Raw genomic sequence first — 17723 nt, 5'->3', positions numbered from 1 at the left:
TTCCAAGCAGAGGGAGCAGATTCCTGTGAGAGCACAGTGATGAAGGTATTGCTCTCTGGTCCTGACCCTTGGCTGCGTGCTGCAAGAGGTGCACGGCACCAACCCGGAGCATCCTGTTAACACCTGAGAATTAAACTGTATATCAGGGTCCAGGACCCCTCCTGGGTGCTCCTCGCCTTCCCTGCAGCACTTCCATTTCCTCTCCGTGTCGCGCTGAAACCATGCCACGGCCGCTCGCCCTCATGCTCCCCCTTCGCTTCTCACTTTCCCTCCCATTGGTTTCACGTTCCCTTCGCCACGCGGAAAAGCTTTCAAGCTCATCCAGCCCGGCAGCAGAGTTTATCCTGGTTCCACCCACTGGGACTTTCCTAGCTTCCTCCTGCACGGCGAGGGGAAAAAAAGGCAGAGGCAGACAGCAGGCATCCCGGGGAGCTCGGGGAGCCGCGGTGCTCCCTTCCCTGAGCTAGGTTTCTATTGTAGGCGGTGCATTCCTCGGGAGGGAGGGTGTGTGTGTGTCGGTGCCTTCCCACACTCCGGGCAGCTCTTATTTAATGGGGGTCTCCATGCAGGGCAGAAGGCAGAGGAGGTTTAGCCAGTGTCAGGCTCAGCGGCAGCTCGTAAGCCAATTGCCGGTATGTGTCACAGGGCTGAAATAACCCTGGAAGAGGGTTCGGGGACCGGCCAAGCCTCCAGGATGCACATCAAGGAGGACCTGAGGAGGATGCGCTGCGCCGTGCTGCTCTGCCTGCTGGCCGTGCTGCTGCTGGCGCTGCCCATCGCGTACCTGCTGGCAGGGAACCTGCGGGCACCCACCTCCTGCCCCCAGGTAAGGCACTGCCGTATCTCCACCTGTGGAAGTTTTACCTCTCCCCTTGTAGTTGTGTTTTGTTGTTGTTGTTTTTTTTTTTTTTTAATTTCTGGGTCTGGTTCTCTCTTTGAGTTTATTGTGTTTAAAGGAAGGAGAGAAGCACGCTGTTACATGCCGTCATCCTCGTGCAGAGCCAATCTGCTGGGGTTATAGCTGATGTTTGCTCAGTCCCTGCTCCTCCTGTCTTTATTTCACTCTGGTCACAGTACAAGATATGCCTCTAAAACTTTTGCTGGCATGCTGCTTGAAATTCTTAAGGGAATTCTGTATTTGGTTGAAATCTGTGTCTCTCCACTGATTTCAGCCAGATTTTAATACTCATTTTCCTCCCTCCTTTCAGATTAGCTCTGAGACTTCCCCTCCCGTGTCCTATTTCAGCAAATATCTGCTGACCAAACGCTGATGTCAGTGGGTCAGTGCCCATCATACATCACCCAGCAGATAGCAGCAGCTCTCATGTGTTATTAGAGTATAGCCTGGCACAGATGGTATCTGGGACAACTATGGAGCCTGACCCTAAATTTCCCACTGTGTGATTTGCTCCCCATCAAAACTTTCTCTACATCTGGGGAAGTTCTCATCTCTTTGATAAGACAGCTGAGCTCTATTTGCTCCTGGGCTGGTGAAGATGGTCACCACTAAAGCTCTTCATTGCTGCCCCACTCCTGCTTATGTCAGCCTGCAAGTGCTTCTTTCCATTCCATCCTATGAATCTATGAGGACTGCCCTATGGTAGAAGGAGAACACACGCATACAGCTCTGAAGAATGAAGGTTTGAAGGAATGTTAGCTACAGGTCTGAAATTCTGCACTCAATTAGCCTGCTCGTCATGTGCTCACTTAGGAATAGCAGAAGAAAGCAGTGTTAATAAGTGGCCTCGAGGGTAAATTTTGGATGCAGCAATCATTTTGCTTGCGTGTATTTAGACAGTCTGACAGCTGTGCCCGCAGCTCTGTGCCTCTGCTTGTTTGGCTGCATGGAAAAGCGTTGGCCCTGCTTTGAACCTGAGCTTGAACACAAGCAGCTTCTGGTGCAGCATCTTCCACATTAACTTTGGACCCAGCTGGCAGGAGGTGCAATGCACTGGCACCTCAGATAGCTAAGGATGCTGATTTCTTGCATGTGTGCAAGTGCTTACTGCTGTGCTGACCCTCCTGCTGCTATTTATGGAGTGGGTGCATGCAGTGAGAAGGCGTTTGGGGCTGTCTCTCTGCTCTTACTGTTCCCACCCTCTGAGGTTCCAAGCAGAACAGTTCGATTCCTGAGATGACCTTAAAGAGAATTAGTAATAGCATGAATTAATGATAGAATGCAAGCTGTTAGGTAGAATTGTGTGTTCCTTGTTCCTATTCTGCTGGCACAGTCAATGGAGAGAAGTGTTTGTGACAAGGTCTGGTTTTTTTAAGAGGAAAGGTGCACTGTAAGCCATTAGGTTTGCTCTAGCCTATACATGCCCTTCACAAGCATGTACTTCTATGCGCTTGAACTGAATTAGTGTGCAATAATCCCACAGTGATGCAATGAGGTGATCCGTTGCTTTGCAACCTTTGCATGTCCCATGGAGGCAGGGAAAGCATCGGGGCTGGCTGTGTGCCCATGGTACCAGTGCTAAGCTGGTCGGGGTGTGCCTGGCAGCACTGTGCTGCATTTGCTGAGCTTTTCATTCATTCCTCCAAACTCTGAGTGTGTCACCAGCTTCGTCCAGCAGCAGAGTGCACTGGGGTGGGTTTGCCTGCTTGCTGTTCACCCTTCCGAGCTCGGCATGTCTGCAGCCCAGCTGGAAAGCTGCCTGATGGAAAGGGACCTTGGTGTACGGATGGACAGTCAGCTGAATATGAGCCAGCAGTGTGCCCAGGTGGCCAAGAAGGCCAATGGCATCCTGGCTTGAATGAGGAATGGTGCGGTGAGCAGGACCAGGGAAGTGATCCTGCCCTGTACTCAGCATTGGTGAGGCCTCACCTGGAGTTCTGTGTTCAGTTTGGGGAACCTCAGTACAGAAAGGACATTGCACTGAGCATTGGATGCACTGGAGCAGGTCCAAAGAAGGGCAGCAAGGCTTGTGAAGAGCTCGGAGAATAAGCCCTATGAGGAGGGACTGAAGGGACTGGGGCTGTTTTGCTCTCTTCAAATATTAAAGGAGATTGCAGCAAGAGCAGGGTCTTCTTCTTCTCACTTGTAACAGGTGACAGGATGAGGGGAAATGGCTTCAAGTTGCACCAGGGAGGTTTAGGTTGGATATAAGGAAAAAATTCTTTACACAGAGGGTTGTTAAGCACTGCAATGGGCTGCCCAGTGAGGTAGTTGAGTCACCATCCTTGAATGTATTTAAAAACCGTCTGGATGTGGTGCTCAGGGACATGATTTAGTGGTGGGCTGTTAGGCTAGCATGGTTAGGTTGTGGTTGGACTTGATGATCTTTAACACCTTTTCCAACCCGAGCAATTCTGTGGTTCTATGTGTTCAGAAGCCCTCACAGCAGTGCTTTTGGGCAGGCTGGAAGTAGGTGGGCTGGCCCTGCTTTGCAGCTGACATGAGTTCACTCACTGCCCCTTGCAGCAGTGAGCTCACAGGAGGAGCCCTCCCAGTGCCGCAGGACCAGAGCTCAGCCCACACAGGATTATCTTTTTCCACTGCACTCGTGCCAGTCCTGGGCCACAGCTCCAGCGCCAACTGGGAGGGACTGGTGCAGCTGAATGGGCGAGAAGCAGACGTAGTAAATCCCTGAACCCATCCTTCCTGGAGCAAGGAGGAGGGGAAGGGTTGTGCAAGCGGGGTGTGCCTCTGTGGCTGCAGGGTGAGACGGTTGTTCATCTCAGCTTCTGTGTGGGTGCACGTGGTGTCACACTCTCCTCGGAAGGGACATAAACTCACCTTTTCCTCAGGAAATGCCCCTTTTAGGGAAGAGCAGTTATGTCATCACAGCAACACGTGCAAAGCACCGGTTCTCTTTCTTGTGGTGAGCTGCGTCTTGTGTGAGTAACTGAGGCCTGATGATGGGTGCCCTGGACACCTTCCAGGTTCACACGCGGCTTCCCTGCTGGAAGTAGAAATCACTTTCTTTTGTTCTTCAAGACAAAGCGAGGTGAGGAAATAGGGTTCTTTAAGCACTGACACGGTTTGGGCTATTAGCAGGAAATTATAAAGGGCTGCGGGGCATCCTTCCCAGAAGGAAAGCCAAGTTCTAATCTGAATGCACAAATGCACTGAAGGGAAGCCAGGCAAGCATCTCCATCCATCCTAGCAACTCACTCCACTTGTTCCATAAAGCTGAAAGTCAAGGCCTGCCCTGCAGATATTGGTACCTGGGCTTGGGCTGGTAGGAACCTTAGCGTGGCAGGACCACAAGCAGGGCACAAGGGAGGTTCAGCGTGAAACCAGTCAAAAAATTTGCACATGTACCTGTGTGCCATGTCAGTCTTGAGACGCTACAGTACTGGAGAAGCTCAGCCTGGGTTTCCATCCTGTAGTCCAAAAGGATGAAGCAGCAAAGATCAGAATAGGATTGGCAGAGCTGAAGCCCATGCAGAGCCAGATGTCCCAATGGCCTGCCCAGGTGGGAAGGGAACCCCAAGGAGGTGGTGGAGTTACCATCCCTTGAGGTTTTCAAGAAAAGGGTATATGTCACAATGAGGGATGTGGGTAGTGGGCATGGGTTGATCTTTGGACTTTAATATTAGTGGTCTTTTCCAGCCATAATGACTCTGTGATTTAAAATGACTTCTCGATCCATAGGGATGGAGAGGTGCTTGGGGAGCAGCAGGGAGCCTTGTGCCATGTCCTGGGTGTGGGAGACTCTTCTAAAAGCCATAAAACTGCTCTTTGATGCTTATGTTCCTCACGGGCAGAACAGCCAGTATATGCCACAGCCCAGCCAAAACGCACCCAGCGTTAAGGACAGCTTTTGCCAAACTGCCAAAGGTGCCCAACTCAGGCCATGCACCACCCCTGGGCTGAGGAAAACCGAGTGCAAGGACCATGTGTGCCCTGCAGAGACCTGCCATGAGATTGCACCTTGTGCTAAAAATGGAGCTGGGGATGTTTGGCTCATGAATCCCCCCACCTCCACTGCCAGCCTGCTTTTCCCAGGCACTTCTCTTGGACAATCCCAGCCCTTCCTTGAGGTGCAGAGGGGATGTTTTGTGTTTGCCCTCCTCCTGGGCTGTAGATGTAAATGCTGCGGGACTTTGGGTAGTGGTGGAGTTTTGCATACTGCAGCTTTCAGGGTTACCAGAGGTGCTGGAGGTGCCCTTTGCTCCCAGCTCAGCTGTAGGGCGGGATTTTCAAAGTTGCTCAATGCTGCTTACATTTTTCTCTGCTGTAACCAAAGGGAAAACTGTGGCCATTTGGTGAACTTTACAGAAGCACAGCTAAGCAAGAAAGGAGAATAGAGAAAAATGCTAATTGTGTGGTTTCTCTACTGCCTTGTGCTGCTTGGCTCTCCCTCACCCCCCCTCATCCTGAAAGCTCTTTATGCACCTCATCCACGCCCCCGGTGTACATCAGCAGCACAAGTATTGCTAACATCAGGCTACTGTGTAGCCTTTTTAAGTACTAAAACATTTTCTGTTTAAGTTTAGGTTTGTTTCCTTATCAAACAGCACAATTAGGAAAAAAACTCCACCTTTGCCACGCAAAGAACACATTCACACCATGCAGCACAGTGCTCTATCTGCTGCTCTTCAGCACACAGAAGTGCAGCTGCTGCTCGAGGAGCACCCATCTGGCATTCTTTGGAAACAAGTAAACAGAGGTTGCATAAAAAGCTTCTTTACAGCAGGCAGAAAAACCATTGTGATGTTTTCGACAGAGCAGTGGAGTCCTTCCCTCTTCCCTCTCACCTCTGCTTTTATTTCAACACCTGAGTGTACATAAGATACGTGAAGTTAGGCTTTAAGCAAACAGCTCCACTGCAGTTACATCATTAAGTGTTGTGATTTGTGATTGATTTGTAGCTCTTTGTGGCACTTAGCATTGTTTGAAAACAATGCTACTTGATAAATACGTAGGAAGTGCTGCATCAGTACTGCTGTAATTCTGTGCATGTGCATCTGGCCAAAAGCATGGGAGTGTTGGAGGGAAATCCTCATACAGACCTCATGCTTCCCATCAGAAGGGCTGTGGCTGTGTGCCATGGAAGGGACAGCAAGCAGGTGGCAACTCAGAGCAGATGTATTTATTGCAGCATAGCACACAGCATACCCCACTTACCACTTAACCACTCACATCCATCCACACTGCAACATCACATTGCCACTCACAGTGCCTGGCACCAGCACAGTGAATGATGCCCTTTGTGTCACAGGGATGCAGAGCCAGCATCTCGCAGCTCCTTCTTTCCCCCTGCAGCCACACTGCTTTCCAAGCTGCTGGAGGAGGGCTGGAGCTACAGGAGCATGGCAGGGTGTGAGCTGGAAGCAGCCTGTCAGAGCATGGCATGCAGCCAGCAGCCCCTTCTTCTTTTTGCTGCTCAACCCAAAGGCTGGCACTGCTTGGCACAAGCACTGTCACTGTGGGGATGTGCTCATGCTTAGTGCTAGGGGAAGGTTTAAGGTGCAAACAAATGTGAAATAACTCTTATCTTGCCCACAATTCAAGACATGCCTAAGCAGTAGACTTGCAGCCTGAAATAATGCAGGTGTAGAAAGAGAAGCTGCAGGCCTGTAAGTGGTACACCTCTTACTCTCTTTACTGGTGTTTCAAATGCACCATGCAGATGATTGAAGCAGGGAAGAGCATCTCGTGCTGTGCTGCTTGCTCCATTTCACTGCACAGATGGAGAGACAGCAGCAACCAGGGAGCGATGCTCCAGCAGTGCTATGTGAAGGTACTGGCCCAGGAGTGATGGTTCCTTCCCCTCTGTGCTCCCCAAGCCGTGCCAGGGGTTTGTCCAGCCCATGAGCTGAGCACAGCCACTACAGCAGCCCAGCTCCTGCCCCAACACCTGCCTGAGATGTGGGTGGCTTCCAACAAAAGGCAAGGTACTCTTGCACTGAAGCAAAGCTCTGTCAGGGCTTGTCCTTTTGCATAAAAGCTTTAACTGAGGAGGAGGATATCAGTGTACCATCTCCTATTTTGGGGGGTAAGCAAACTGGATGTGGTGCAGGAGCCCTGGAACTAACTGCTTGCACATCTCTCTTGCAGGTCGTGGACGAGAGGAGCTCTCACTTTCTGAAGCAGCGGGCAGTAGCTGCTGGTAAGTGTGCCAGCCCTTTTCCCATCCCCACCATCTTTGTTTGTCAAGGTTTTGCAATTGCTGACGCAGCCCCTGGGGCAGACAGCTCCCTGCCTGCCCTCACCACAAGGATCCAAGCATGTCAGAGCAGGGCAGGGTCACGGGATGTGGGGAGATGGGTACAGCTGGGGCCATAGCGAGGGGTGAGCATTCCCAACCCCAGACAGGGCCAACTCCATCCCAGGGTGGGCTCACACCTCCCAGCATTTCGCTGGGATCAATATATCTCCCTTAATGGGCCGAAGCGTGGATTTGGGAGCCTGAGTTCATCCCTCACACCCTCACTCCACACACTTAAACTTTTCTTCTCTTTTTCTCACAGTTACAGACACGCTTCCCAGTGCTGAGAAGCCAAGAGCACACCTGACAGGTAATGCTTGTTCCAAACCAGTGTTTCCTTTGGGTCTTACAGATGTTGTAGTGCAATAACCACAGTTCATAGGGTCTGATAGGATCAAGCTCCAAGATGCAGTGGAAGAAGTCACCAGCTTTGCCTCATTCACCACAGCAGATTTAATAATCAAAAACAATAATTAATTTTCTGCTGTGATTATAGGAAAGGGCCCACAGAGGAGGCAGCTGGCAAACACTGCCGCTTCTCTGGGCTGTTGCTGTCCTTGTGTGAGCACCTGGGTTCCTGTAACTGAGCTTCAGTGCTGCCTGTCATGTTAGTGAGCTGCTGGGTCTACTGAGAACATTGGTGGGAAGATCCCAAGTGAGCTGTGAGTTAGAAAGATCTGCCAGTTTTGGAGTAAAATAAGACCAAATAAGGCTGGTTTTAGGGTGCTTATTTTTTCTGCAAGTCCAACCTGAAGCCACACACACCACATTCCCATTAATAGCTTCCTGGTTTTGGTGAGGTCATATGTAACGTGCGTTGGAGCAACCAAGGGGAGAGCTGTATGCAGCTGAACCTCTCAGCTTGTGTTGGCTATGAAGAAGCCATCTCAAAACAACACCATCTCAGCATCGAAGCAGGGGATGTCAGCACATTAAAAGGAATACTACCTGAAGAAAAGATTTGTAGTTTCCTGAATGGATGGGACTGAGAGCTGTGGAGCTCTCCAGCTGCTCTGAGCTCCCCCCTTATGTCCACTAGGATAATTTATACCTCCCCAAAATATAGCTCACTTGCAGCGGCTTCCCCAGTACCCTGTGTGTTGTCCCTGGGGAGCACTGTAGTACCTTGAAGCATGCAAGAAGTTAAATGAGGCTTGACACATGTATGCACATGGTTATCAGTGCTTCAGGGCTGATTTGTCAACCACAGTAGTTTGTTTACTTTCCCCAACCCACAAGCTCCTTCTTAATGCACTCCTATGTCCCAACCCTTTCTACACACAGCTGGATAGAACTGCAAAATGGATCTGTGCTTGCTCAAAATACATAAAATCACAGAACCACAGAATATCCTGAGTTGGAAGGAACCCACAGGGATCACTGAGCCCAACTCAGCTCCACACAGGACCCCCCAACCCCCAGCCCTATGGCTGAGAGCGGTGTCCCAGTGCTCCCTGAGCTCCAGGGCTGTGTGCCCACTGCCCTCTGGGGCACAGCCATTCCCCAACCCCACAGGGCCATCCCCTGACAGCTCCACTGCTGTTCCCTCAGCTCTGCAGAAGAAGAACCTTGGCTGCTAATGTAGGTCCCTTTGTTTCCCAAATCTCCACATGATCAAGACCCAGAGGCTCTCAGTGCAGCTGACTCACAATTGCAGCCCAAGTGTTGCTCTGCTGATGGGAACTTCCCTGGGTTGCACAAAAGTCCAGCTGTCACAGGGAAGCACCCAACAGTTTGCTTTAAGTTTTCTCAGGCCTCTGTTTGAAACTCCTCCACCATCACTCCCAAGCAGTGCCCTGGGATGGGGCCTGTCCACCTCCTGCCTCAGCCCCATCAATGCTATCTGGGAGAAGGAAAAAGCAAGGGGAATTTTCTCACTTCTTTTCTGTGCATAACAGAGTCACGAGCCTGAAAGCTGCAACCAGGGCGCTGTGCCACTGAGCCACCAGGAAACCAGGCTTCCATGAACTTGACTTTAAGCCTTCTTGTTGGGTTCAAGCACTTCTCTTTTGCTTTTCTGCACCCTGCAGCGATGATTTCCTGAGCTCAATGCAGAAGTCTTTGGCGTTGTTCTAAACTTGTTATATAATGATTTCCTGGGTGTCCTTCTGGTCTTCACGTCTCTGAAACCACGACTTGGGCAGAGAAAGTGAAAAAGGAATTATTATTCTTCAGATCTTTTGTACGTTCCCCCACTTCAGGTGCCTGGCTCACTGTGCAGATAGCAGGCCAGATGCCCTTCCTCGTGGCAGATCTTCTCCAGAGCTTCAGCTGCCCTTCTCTCCTTCTGGGTTTAGGAACGTATGTTTTAAATGTAAAAGCAGAGTGAGAGGAATGAGAACTAACCAGAGTGTTTAACACGGGAATGCACCACTGAATTAGCAGTAGCAGGATGACTCAATGTTTGGGTCTCTGTTCCTTTTCTCCACCTGTCCTTGGCCTCTGGAAAATACACAGAGCAGTTTGGACTCATCCATACCGACACCAAGACCTCCTCTCCCTGTCTGCCAGTGAAGAACAGTCCTTGTGAACCCCAGCTGGGGCTTTTCTCCAACTTCACTGTGTCCCATGCAGTAGTTCAGATTTGGTGCTGACCACCACCATCCCTGCGGCCCTCGTGGGGCCGTGCTTCAGGTCAGGAGGCAGAGCCAGTGCCTGCATGAGATGGCATGGCACAGCTGGATGCAGGGTGTTACAGACCCACCAAAGACCTGTCCAGCACTTGTGCTGTTATTCTATCTGAGCACCTTGCTAAATCTGGGTAGAAAATAACTTCCTGGCCCCATTTGGCTGTTTGGCAACCTCTCCTATGAGGAAAGGTTGAGGGAACTGGGCTTGTTTAGCTTGGAGGGAGCATATAAACAGGAGGGGGAATGGCTGTTTATGAGGGTGGATAGTGATAGGACAAGGGGGAATGGTTTTAAACTGAGACAGGGGAGGTTTAGGTTAGATTTAGGTTAGGTTAGGTTTAGGTTAGGAAGTTTTTCACTCAGAGGGTGGTGAGGCACTGGAACAGGTTGCCCAAGGAGGCTGTGGATGCCCCATCCCTGCAGGCATTCGAGGCCAGGCTGGATGTGGCTCTGGGCAGCCTGGGCTGCTGGTTGGTGACCTGCACACAGCAGGGGTTGGAACTGGATGAGCACTGTGGGCCTTTTCAACCCAGGCCATTCTATGGTTCTGTGATTCTGTGATTTTAAGATCAGTTATTAAATTTCTTGAAAAACAGAGACCCTGCAGCCTCTATGCTTTGTAACTCATGCAGCACAAGACCTGAGCTGTGTAAGAGACCAAGACCCTCATCTCCTTCCTCAGGTATAGCTCAGTGTCACCAGTGAGAGCTATGAACTGTAGAAACCCAAGTTCACCAGCATGCCACCAGTGCAACCAAGTGACAGGGATTCCCCAGCAAGTGACTAAACCAAAAGGGATTTTAGGAAAAGAGAAGAAATTTTACATCTGAGAGATGCACAGAAAAACAAAAGTGAAAGGGAAACTTGAAGGAACTGCAGCAGTAAATCCCATAGTGAAAGCAGATTTTATTTACTTCAAAGATTAGCATAAGATGTGTATTTGCAGGAAGTGCAGCTTCATGTACTTAAGAAATAAATGAATCACAAGTACGGCTGTGCTAGAAAAGGAGCCACACAATATTCAGAGTCACTTCAGCATGCATCTTTCCTGATATATCTCTAAATCATAGGAAAATTTGATCAGCCTGAAAATGGAGAGCATCAACAAAGTGAGTTTTAACCGAAAAGGAAGGTTAGAGCCATAAAATTTAGAATTGCCTCATTCCAGAAGTTATGAAATAGTGTGTTTCATATGAGACGCTTCATAGTTACTAAAAACACTGAAGAATTGAGTGTCACTGACATCTTAAATGCATCATTGGTTATGTAGAAAAAGAATATTTCTCAGGAAGCTTCTCCTCCATTTTTTTTTCTCTAACTACTCAAGATGGAAGAGAGCCCAAAAGTCTTCCAGGAAATTTTATAATCTTTTCTTGTCTTCCTCTGCCACCACCCTATCTCAGAGAGGCCTTACTCCTTAGCCACAGTGACCCCAGTGCCATGCTTGTTTTTGCCAGGTCCCAAAGCAGACAAGGAACAGACCATGAGCACTTTTGCTTTCTTTTCCTCCTCTCTTTCTTTATCAAGCAAAGCTCTGTTTCCTCCAAGCTCACATTCTTTGTAATACTTTTATATTTTAGCTTGGCTTGTTATCACAGTCCCCGTCTATCGTCTTCCAGCAAAGAAATACTCCACGTGCTTTGCCTTCTGGGAAAAGATAGAGGGATTTAATTTTTCCGAGCACTGACAGGCAGACTGGGAAAAAAAACATTATTTTGTTGTGCTACTGAGAGAATATGCAAGAAATTGCATTCCTAGCAGTAGCTTGTTTTCTTATGGGTTATCTATTGTCAGAAAACAGAAAAAAAAAGGATGTCACTGGGGGCTGAGGGTATTTGTTTTCCTGAATCTCATTTCCCCCAGGATAAACCTAATAGACATTGCCAAGAGCGTTTCTAAGCTCATCCCCACCTGCCTTCAGTTTGCTTCCCTGCCTGTGCACAGATATCCTATCCCCACATGCTGAGTCATAATTGACCTTAGCATTAACTTGAGCTCATGAAAGCCCCTCCCTGGTTCTTCCCCCCTTGTCCTGAGCATCCTGATCCTCTGCTTAGATCAGGCTGTGCTGGGGATGGATTGGAGCTCTGTTTGTCATCGGTTAACCACGAGAGTGTTTCTGTTTGTTGGTTGTTCTGTCTGAAGTAAAGCTGAAGATAACACTAAGCTTAGTGTTCTGTCCCAAACGTTTTCAAAACAGAGTTAAAAATGGGTTTTATTACAGTGTGTCACTTTGGAAGGGGTGTTTTAAAGCAGAGTGGGGTTTTCTAGCTCTATGGTGAAATCGAAGGAAGGCAGTAAAGGAAAGGCAGTTGTATAGCAGAAGATCTCAGTGCAGCACCCAGCAGCAAACCCCATCTCTAGCCTCCAGAAGTAACCTGGCAGGAAGAATTCAAGGTTCTCGGTGCTCAGTGATACATCACAGTGATCGTTGTGAAGCTTCTGCATGCAGACAGAGCCTGTTGTCCTCAGTTAGTAGTAGTAGTTAGCTCTACTATGGCACAAACACAGCTTCAGTCCATCAGTACTCATGAAAACATTGCTCTCATGCCTCTGACTGCTGTCCTGAGCCATTAGGTGCAGGCACGTACCCAGCTGTACAACTGGCCCAGCACTGCTTTCACTTAAGAGCAAAGTTTATGCTTTGCAAATGGGTGAGAGCACTCCAGACCTATGAGCAAAAGCCATGTGTCCTACCCCACAGTGGCACAGCCTTTGGGAAGGACAATCCCATCATTTGGGATGCCCTGTCACCTAAGACGCCCAGCTGTAACTGAGCCCTGTGGGCAGCATGCTCCAACCAAGGTCCTCCAACTTTGGCTTTGGCTCTTGGTTGCTCAGATCTGGACATCCTATGGGCAGCCTCCAAAAGTAGCTCTTGACAGTTTGCCTGCAGCTGACTGACTGTAAAGGAAGAACATTTCTCTCCTAGAGTTTTGATTGCCCTGTGGAGGAAAGATCCTGCATTTCTCCAGCTGGAACAGGCTAACACATCTCTTCTCCCTCTCTCTGTCCCGCAGTGAAGAAACAAGATCCCTCCAGTGCCACAGGAAGACATCTGCCCATCCTGCAGTGGGAAGACAAGCGAGGCTTGGCCTTTACCAAGAACAACCTGAGTTATTCCAGCAACGCACTGGTGATACCTGTGTCTGGGGATTACTATGTCTATGCTCAGGTCACTTTCCGAGGGCCCAGTGACACTTCAAGTAAAACCAATTCTGTCACTGCAGTCATCACTAAAGTCACTGACAGCTATCCCGAGCCCACCCAGCTGCTGACCAGCAGCAAGACCCTTGGTGAAGAAAGGAACAACTGGTTCCAGCCCATTTATCTGGGAGCTGTGGTTTCCTTAGAGATAGGAGACAAGCTAATGGTCAATGTTAGTGACATCAAGCTGGTGGATTACACTAAGGAGCACAAAACCTTCTTTGGTGCCTTTTTATTGTAGGTCTCTGGCAGCAGCTTTGTGGAGGCCTCCCTTAAGGGCCCTGGTTTGGTGGTTGCATGTTGGGGTGCTGGTCTCTGTGCTGTCTTCTGTGCTTCGCTCACCTGCTGCCTTAAATTATGGGGTGGGGAGAGCTGGAGCTGCAGGATGAATGGAAGCAGCCCAAAAAACTCCAGAAAAATGAAAGTCAGACTTAAAGGATGATAGGGATTCTTGAAAGCTCTGTATATTGGAGAGGAGCCTTTTTTTATGGGTTGGGTAGGGATATTTATTGTAAACAGGCTAGGCTGCATCACTAATTCCTTTTCCAGTATATCATTTCTACAACTGAAAAGAAGTGTTTTAAACTTTCTCCAGCACTTTCAGTGTAATTTTGCATCACTTTTCTTCAGATTCTTAAAGACAATTACAATTAATAATTTCCTTAAACATACTTCAGTACTTTGCACTAATATAAAGCCCGGATTAATCATTAACTGCTCAATTAATCACTTCCAGTTCCCCTGTAAAGTAGATTAAAATTATATCATGAGTTTTGCATTAGCTACCCGATTTTCTTTTATTTTCCAGGATACCATTTGCAGATATCTAAATCAATGTGTAGGCTTTAGCTTTTATTTAAAACTTCTAGGGAACGTGCAGAAACATTTTCTTTTCAGCATGACTGTAGAATCCCCCCACCAGATCCAAACATTAGGAAAACAAAAAACAAAAAACAAAACAAACAAACAAAAAAAAGGCAGGGAGATACGCAGAAACATCTCCACACTTTTTAAAATCAATCACAAAATTAAAAAGAAAAGAAAAGAAAAGAAAATTGCTCTGCAATATTTTGCTTTCCACTGTGCTTCATGCAAAGCAAATGCAACTAAAGACATCATTGCCCTCCTAATGCTTTGCAACCACTGCTACAGCAATCTGCTGACACAAAGGTCTCCCCATCCTTTGCCTGGGTGCAGGCTGATGATCAGTAGTCCATGCAAAAGGTCAGAGGATCTAAAGAGAAGCTTACAGTGTGCCATGGCCAGCTACAGAGCTTGGGAACGCTTAGCTTCCCATCTCGTGCTTCTTTTTCTCATAGACGTTACTATCTCAGGGAAATTCCCCAGCTCCCCTTCTCCTTCCACAGTAAATACATCACTGTCAGTGACTCAAGTCACGCTCTAGTATGTTCAGGCTTTACACACTTAACTGCTTGGTGGTCTCTCACTCGAGTCCCTACCAGGCAGCCGTTAGGCAGGGTCTGTCCAGTGGCCAGGATGCGCTCTCTGCAGCTCTCCCTCTTTCTTCCCTTTCCCCATTGGGCTCCTTCCTTCTTGTCCAGAAGTGTCACCAAGATGGCCCAGCTAACATTTCCACCCAAAGACATGGGCCCCAGCAGCATGCTGTTAGCACCAGGGAGGCACCCAGCACCCAATCTGGTCTCGTTACTCTCCAGAAGGGCAGCTCACCATCACCACCTCAGCAGGGCTTTTCCCACTGCTTAGAAGCCCCAGTTTTTCTCTTGCACAAATATGGTAAAATCACAAGTCCAGGAAAAGTTTATTCCTCTGGGAAACCCTAAGACTTTCCTTTTTTTTTTAGATTTTAGATTTGAGTCCTTCAGAGCTTCTGATCCCTTCATTTTGTGCCCAAACCTGGATCTGCATTCTTGCAGACCTCCATAGAAAGGCACGTAGGTGACCAGCACCCCAAAATTCATTATCTCACAAAGAGAAGACTTAAAGTGACCTGTCCAGGACAGGGGATTCTCAGCCACTAGTTAGAAAAGCTTCTGTGAAGTTAATAGGACGAATTTGGTTCATCCTTGGAGAAAGTTGAAATGCAAATTCTAGCTTTACTGAGATATTTACAGAAATCCAGAAAGGCCTTTATTTCTACAAATGAGATTATGTAACACTCTTCTGAGGCCATAATGCAATCTTAATAGGCTTGTAGAACAGATTTCCATAAAAACTATATTTTAAGTTGTCATCCCTTACTGCTTGTTGCACTGAATTATGTTTAATATGGGTTCTAGGGGAGAGGAGTCATGCATGCAGTATTTGACTCACAGTAGAAGAACCTTCTAGGGATACATAAATGCACAAACATAGATTTTCTTATATATTTATGCATACTGTACGTACAAGTTTTAGGAAGTGCTTTGGCAATGATGAGCCTTTTGCTATAACAAGACACATAATTTGTGCCTGCTGTACACTGACGACAAATTCCACAAGCACAAAATCTCCTGCTGCTGTAATAGATACAGATGTGACTGTCTTGTTCCATTGGCCATAGCACAAGCGTGTTTATTTTAGTTCGTGCCTTGCAAGCTGTCCCACCCCATCTCATACACCGGCTTCTAGCACGTTTAGCACGCTAGCACAACTTATAGATCATAAAGTAGCATATCTAGCATTACTTGTTTTAAAGTAGTGCAGGCAGATTAATCCAAGCACACCTACCCAGTGGAAATTTCTATTTCTCCCTTTTTTTTTCCCCTCTTAGTGCTAATAACGCTTCTGTGACAGTGAGCAGCAGGTACAGCAGGAGCACCCAGGGCTGGCTGTGACCCCACTGACTGCAGAAGCCAAAGGCACGGCACTGGGGTAAAGCTGCTTAAGGGGAATAGAGGTCGGGCTCAGAGGGAAGGGTCTCAGGCAGACTGAACCCAAGCTGTGGGTGATCAGATTTTCCCAAAGCTAATTAAGGATGGAAGCGTTCTCAGAAAAATCACCGTTATTGGGTTAGAAAAAAAAAGTTTCTTTAATGTAAATCATTTGTGGAGATGTGAAGATGCCCACAGGTCAGCATTTTCAGTTGAATGGGGTGACGAAATGGGGCCTTGTGAACAAGTGACCTTTCAGCCTGCGGTCAGGCTGAAAATGCGCTTTGTTTTGGGTGGATGTGAAACTGAGACAGTTGGAAGAAGCTCTCTGGCTAGAGGAAGAGCTTCAAGAAGGCAGCTTATGTTCACGAGCTAAAAATAATGGTACGATTTCTGGATTTGGCCCTTTCATCTCTCAGAAAAAGACATTTAAGCACTATTCAGTACAAAAAACATTGAAAGAAACTGTTTCAACTTCTGTTGGCTTTGTTGTTGTATATTTTTTTATGAATATTTATTAACAAAAGACTTTTGTTCTTAGGAATTCTTCTCTGATTTCTTTGATCTCCAAAAACTAACACTAAATATAACCCAAATTCCTAAAGCAGTTCACTTACCTACTGCTTCCTTTCCCCTTAAGGTGTTTATGCTAGTAAATGAGCATTCTCTCTGTATCAATAAGTAAATCTAAATCAAGCTATAAGAGGTTACAACTCCAATCTTACCAACATATATGCATGCCTTGCTTAGTCTTAAGCTTGTGGGTAAAAAGAGTGCCATTGTGAAAGGCAGCTCAGTTTCCCTTCTTGGCGTACAGGAGTAAAGCCAATTAAAAGTTGATTGGTAGAATGTTTTAGCCATGTTGACCCTGAACAACACCATTACATGGGTAACCTCTCAATAAGGAGAACTCACAAGGACCACCTTCAGCCCGTGTGTGTTGGCAGGATTGGGGTCTAGAGGTGGAAAGTTAAAGGTTGGGTTTCTGAGTCAATCGTCACTCGAATAGCATAAAGTAGGCTGGTGGGAAGATTTTGGACGTGCCAGTTTGGTGAATGTTAGTTTGAGCCATCCCTCAGAAGGAAGGGACACGACCAGGCTACATTAACCAAAAGGAATGGGTTAAAGTATTGTGATTTCCAACACACACACGCAAAAAATGTATTTTGAGAGAACGTCGTTATTCAGCTCTGTACGATCAACTGACTGCACTGTGTTTTGCTTTTATTAATCTCTTGAGTGGCCCATCATTTCAGATGGGAAATGAGGAGAAAATTCATTCTTTAGAAGAATCAGACAGTGTCAAGAATTTTTGCCCAAATCTGGGTATTAAACGCCAGTATAGCATTTTGCTACTGTAATGTATTTTCATATAAATGATTGTATACTGTTTTGTGCTTCAGCACCGGTGTGAGCCTTCAACAGCAGAACTGACTTTAGTGTTTTGTTTCCAAGTGTTACGATAATAAAAATACAAGTTAACTAATTTAAAAGCTTCTGACCCTGGTCTCCATCCAAGAACACTAACGAAATCACACGCAGAGCGATCAGCTCATACAGCCAGAGAAACCTCCTCTGCTGTGCATCAATCATCTGTGCTTCCAGACACACACGGTGAGTGATCCCCCACCAGAGTGAACTCAGGCACGGCCCTTTTTTCTTTGCCATGGGGCGTGTAGGGCTCCCATTTCAAAAGAAAAAATGTGAAGGTTGAGCAATGCCCCGCTGAGCACACGAGGAAGATGAGAATATTCTTCCAGCCAACTTTGAATATCATCACCTGATCAAAGAGCCATATCTTCCATGCCTCTACATGAGAGCACCTCGGCAGCTTGGAAACTGAGCGTGTCCAATTGCTTTCCACTAGCAGAACCCAGAAACCTTCTCCCATTTTC

General features: G+C 47.5%; 1 protein-coding gene across 2 annotated transcripts; it reads left to right on the top strand.

Annotated features, from left to right (window-relative positions):
• Positions 1–307: 307 nt before the first annotated feature.
• TNFSF15 (TNF superfamily member 15) lies at positions 308–17321 on the top strand. 2 transcript variants are annotated; one of them, XM_085239307.1, is made up of 5 exons: positions 308–467; positions 646–826; positions 7010–7061; positions 7423–7470; positions 12811–17321. In XM_085239307.1, the coding sequence occupies exons 2-5, from the start codon at positions 695–697 to the stop codon at positions 13236–13238; spliced, it is 660 nt and encodes a 219-aa protein (XP_085095433.1). In that variant the 5' UTR covers positions 308–467; positions 646–694; the 3' UTR covers positions 13239–17321. The 2 variants fall into 2 exon arrangements, with proteins under 2 accessions (XP_085095433.1, XP_010719102.1); XM_010720800.4 differs by having other exon boundaries at positions 310–826.
• Positions 17322–17723: the final 402 nt, after the last annotated feature.

The sequence above is a fragment of the Meleagris gallopavo genome, chromosome 19, assembly GCF_905368555.1.
Source record: "Meleagris gallopavo chromosome 19, MGAL_WU_HG_1.1, whole genome shotgun sequence".
NCBI classification, from domain to species: domain Eukaryota; kingdom Metazoa; phylum Chordata; class Aves; order Galliformes; family Phasianidae; genus Meleagris; species Meleagris gallopavo.
The sequence above is the reverse complement of the archived record's forward strand: the minus strand, read 5'-3'. Positions and strand labels throughout refer to the sequence as shown.

Coding starts and splice junctions, on each gene's coding strand:
- TNFSF15 (XM_010720800.4), top strand. CDS start 635: ATGTGTCACAGGGCTGAAATAACCCTGGAAGAGGGTTCGGGGACCGGC. Junction 827..7,009: donor CACCCACCTCCTGCCCCCAG/GTAAGGCACTGC, acceptor TCTCTCTTGCAG/GTCGTGGACGAGAGGAGCTC. Junction 7,062..7,422: donor GCAGCGGGCAGTAGCTGCTG/GTAAGTGTGCCA, acceptor TTTTTCTCACAG/TTACAGACACGCTTCCCAGT.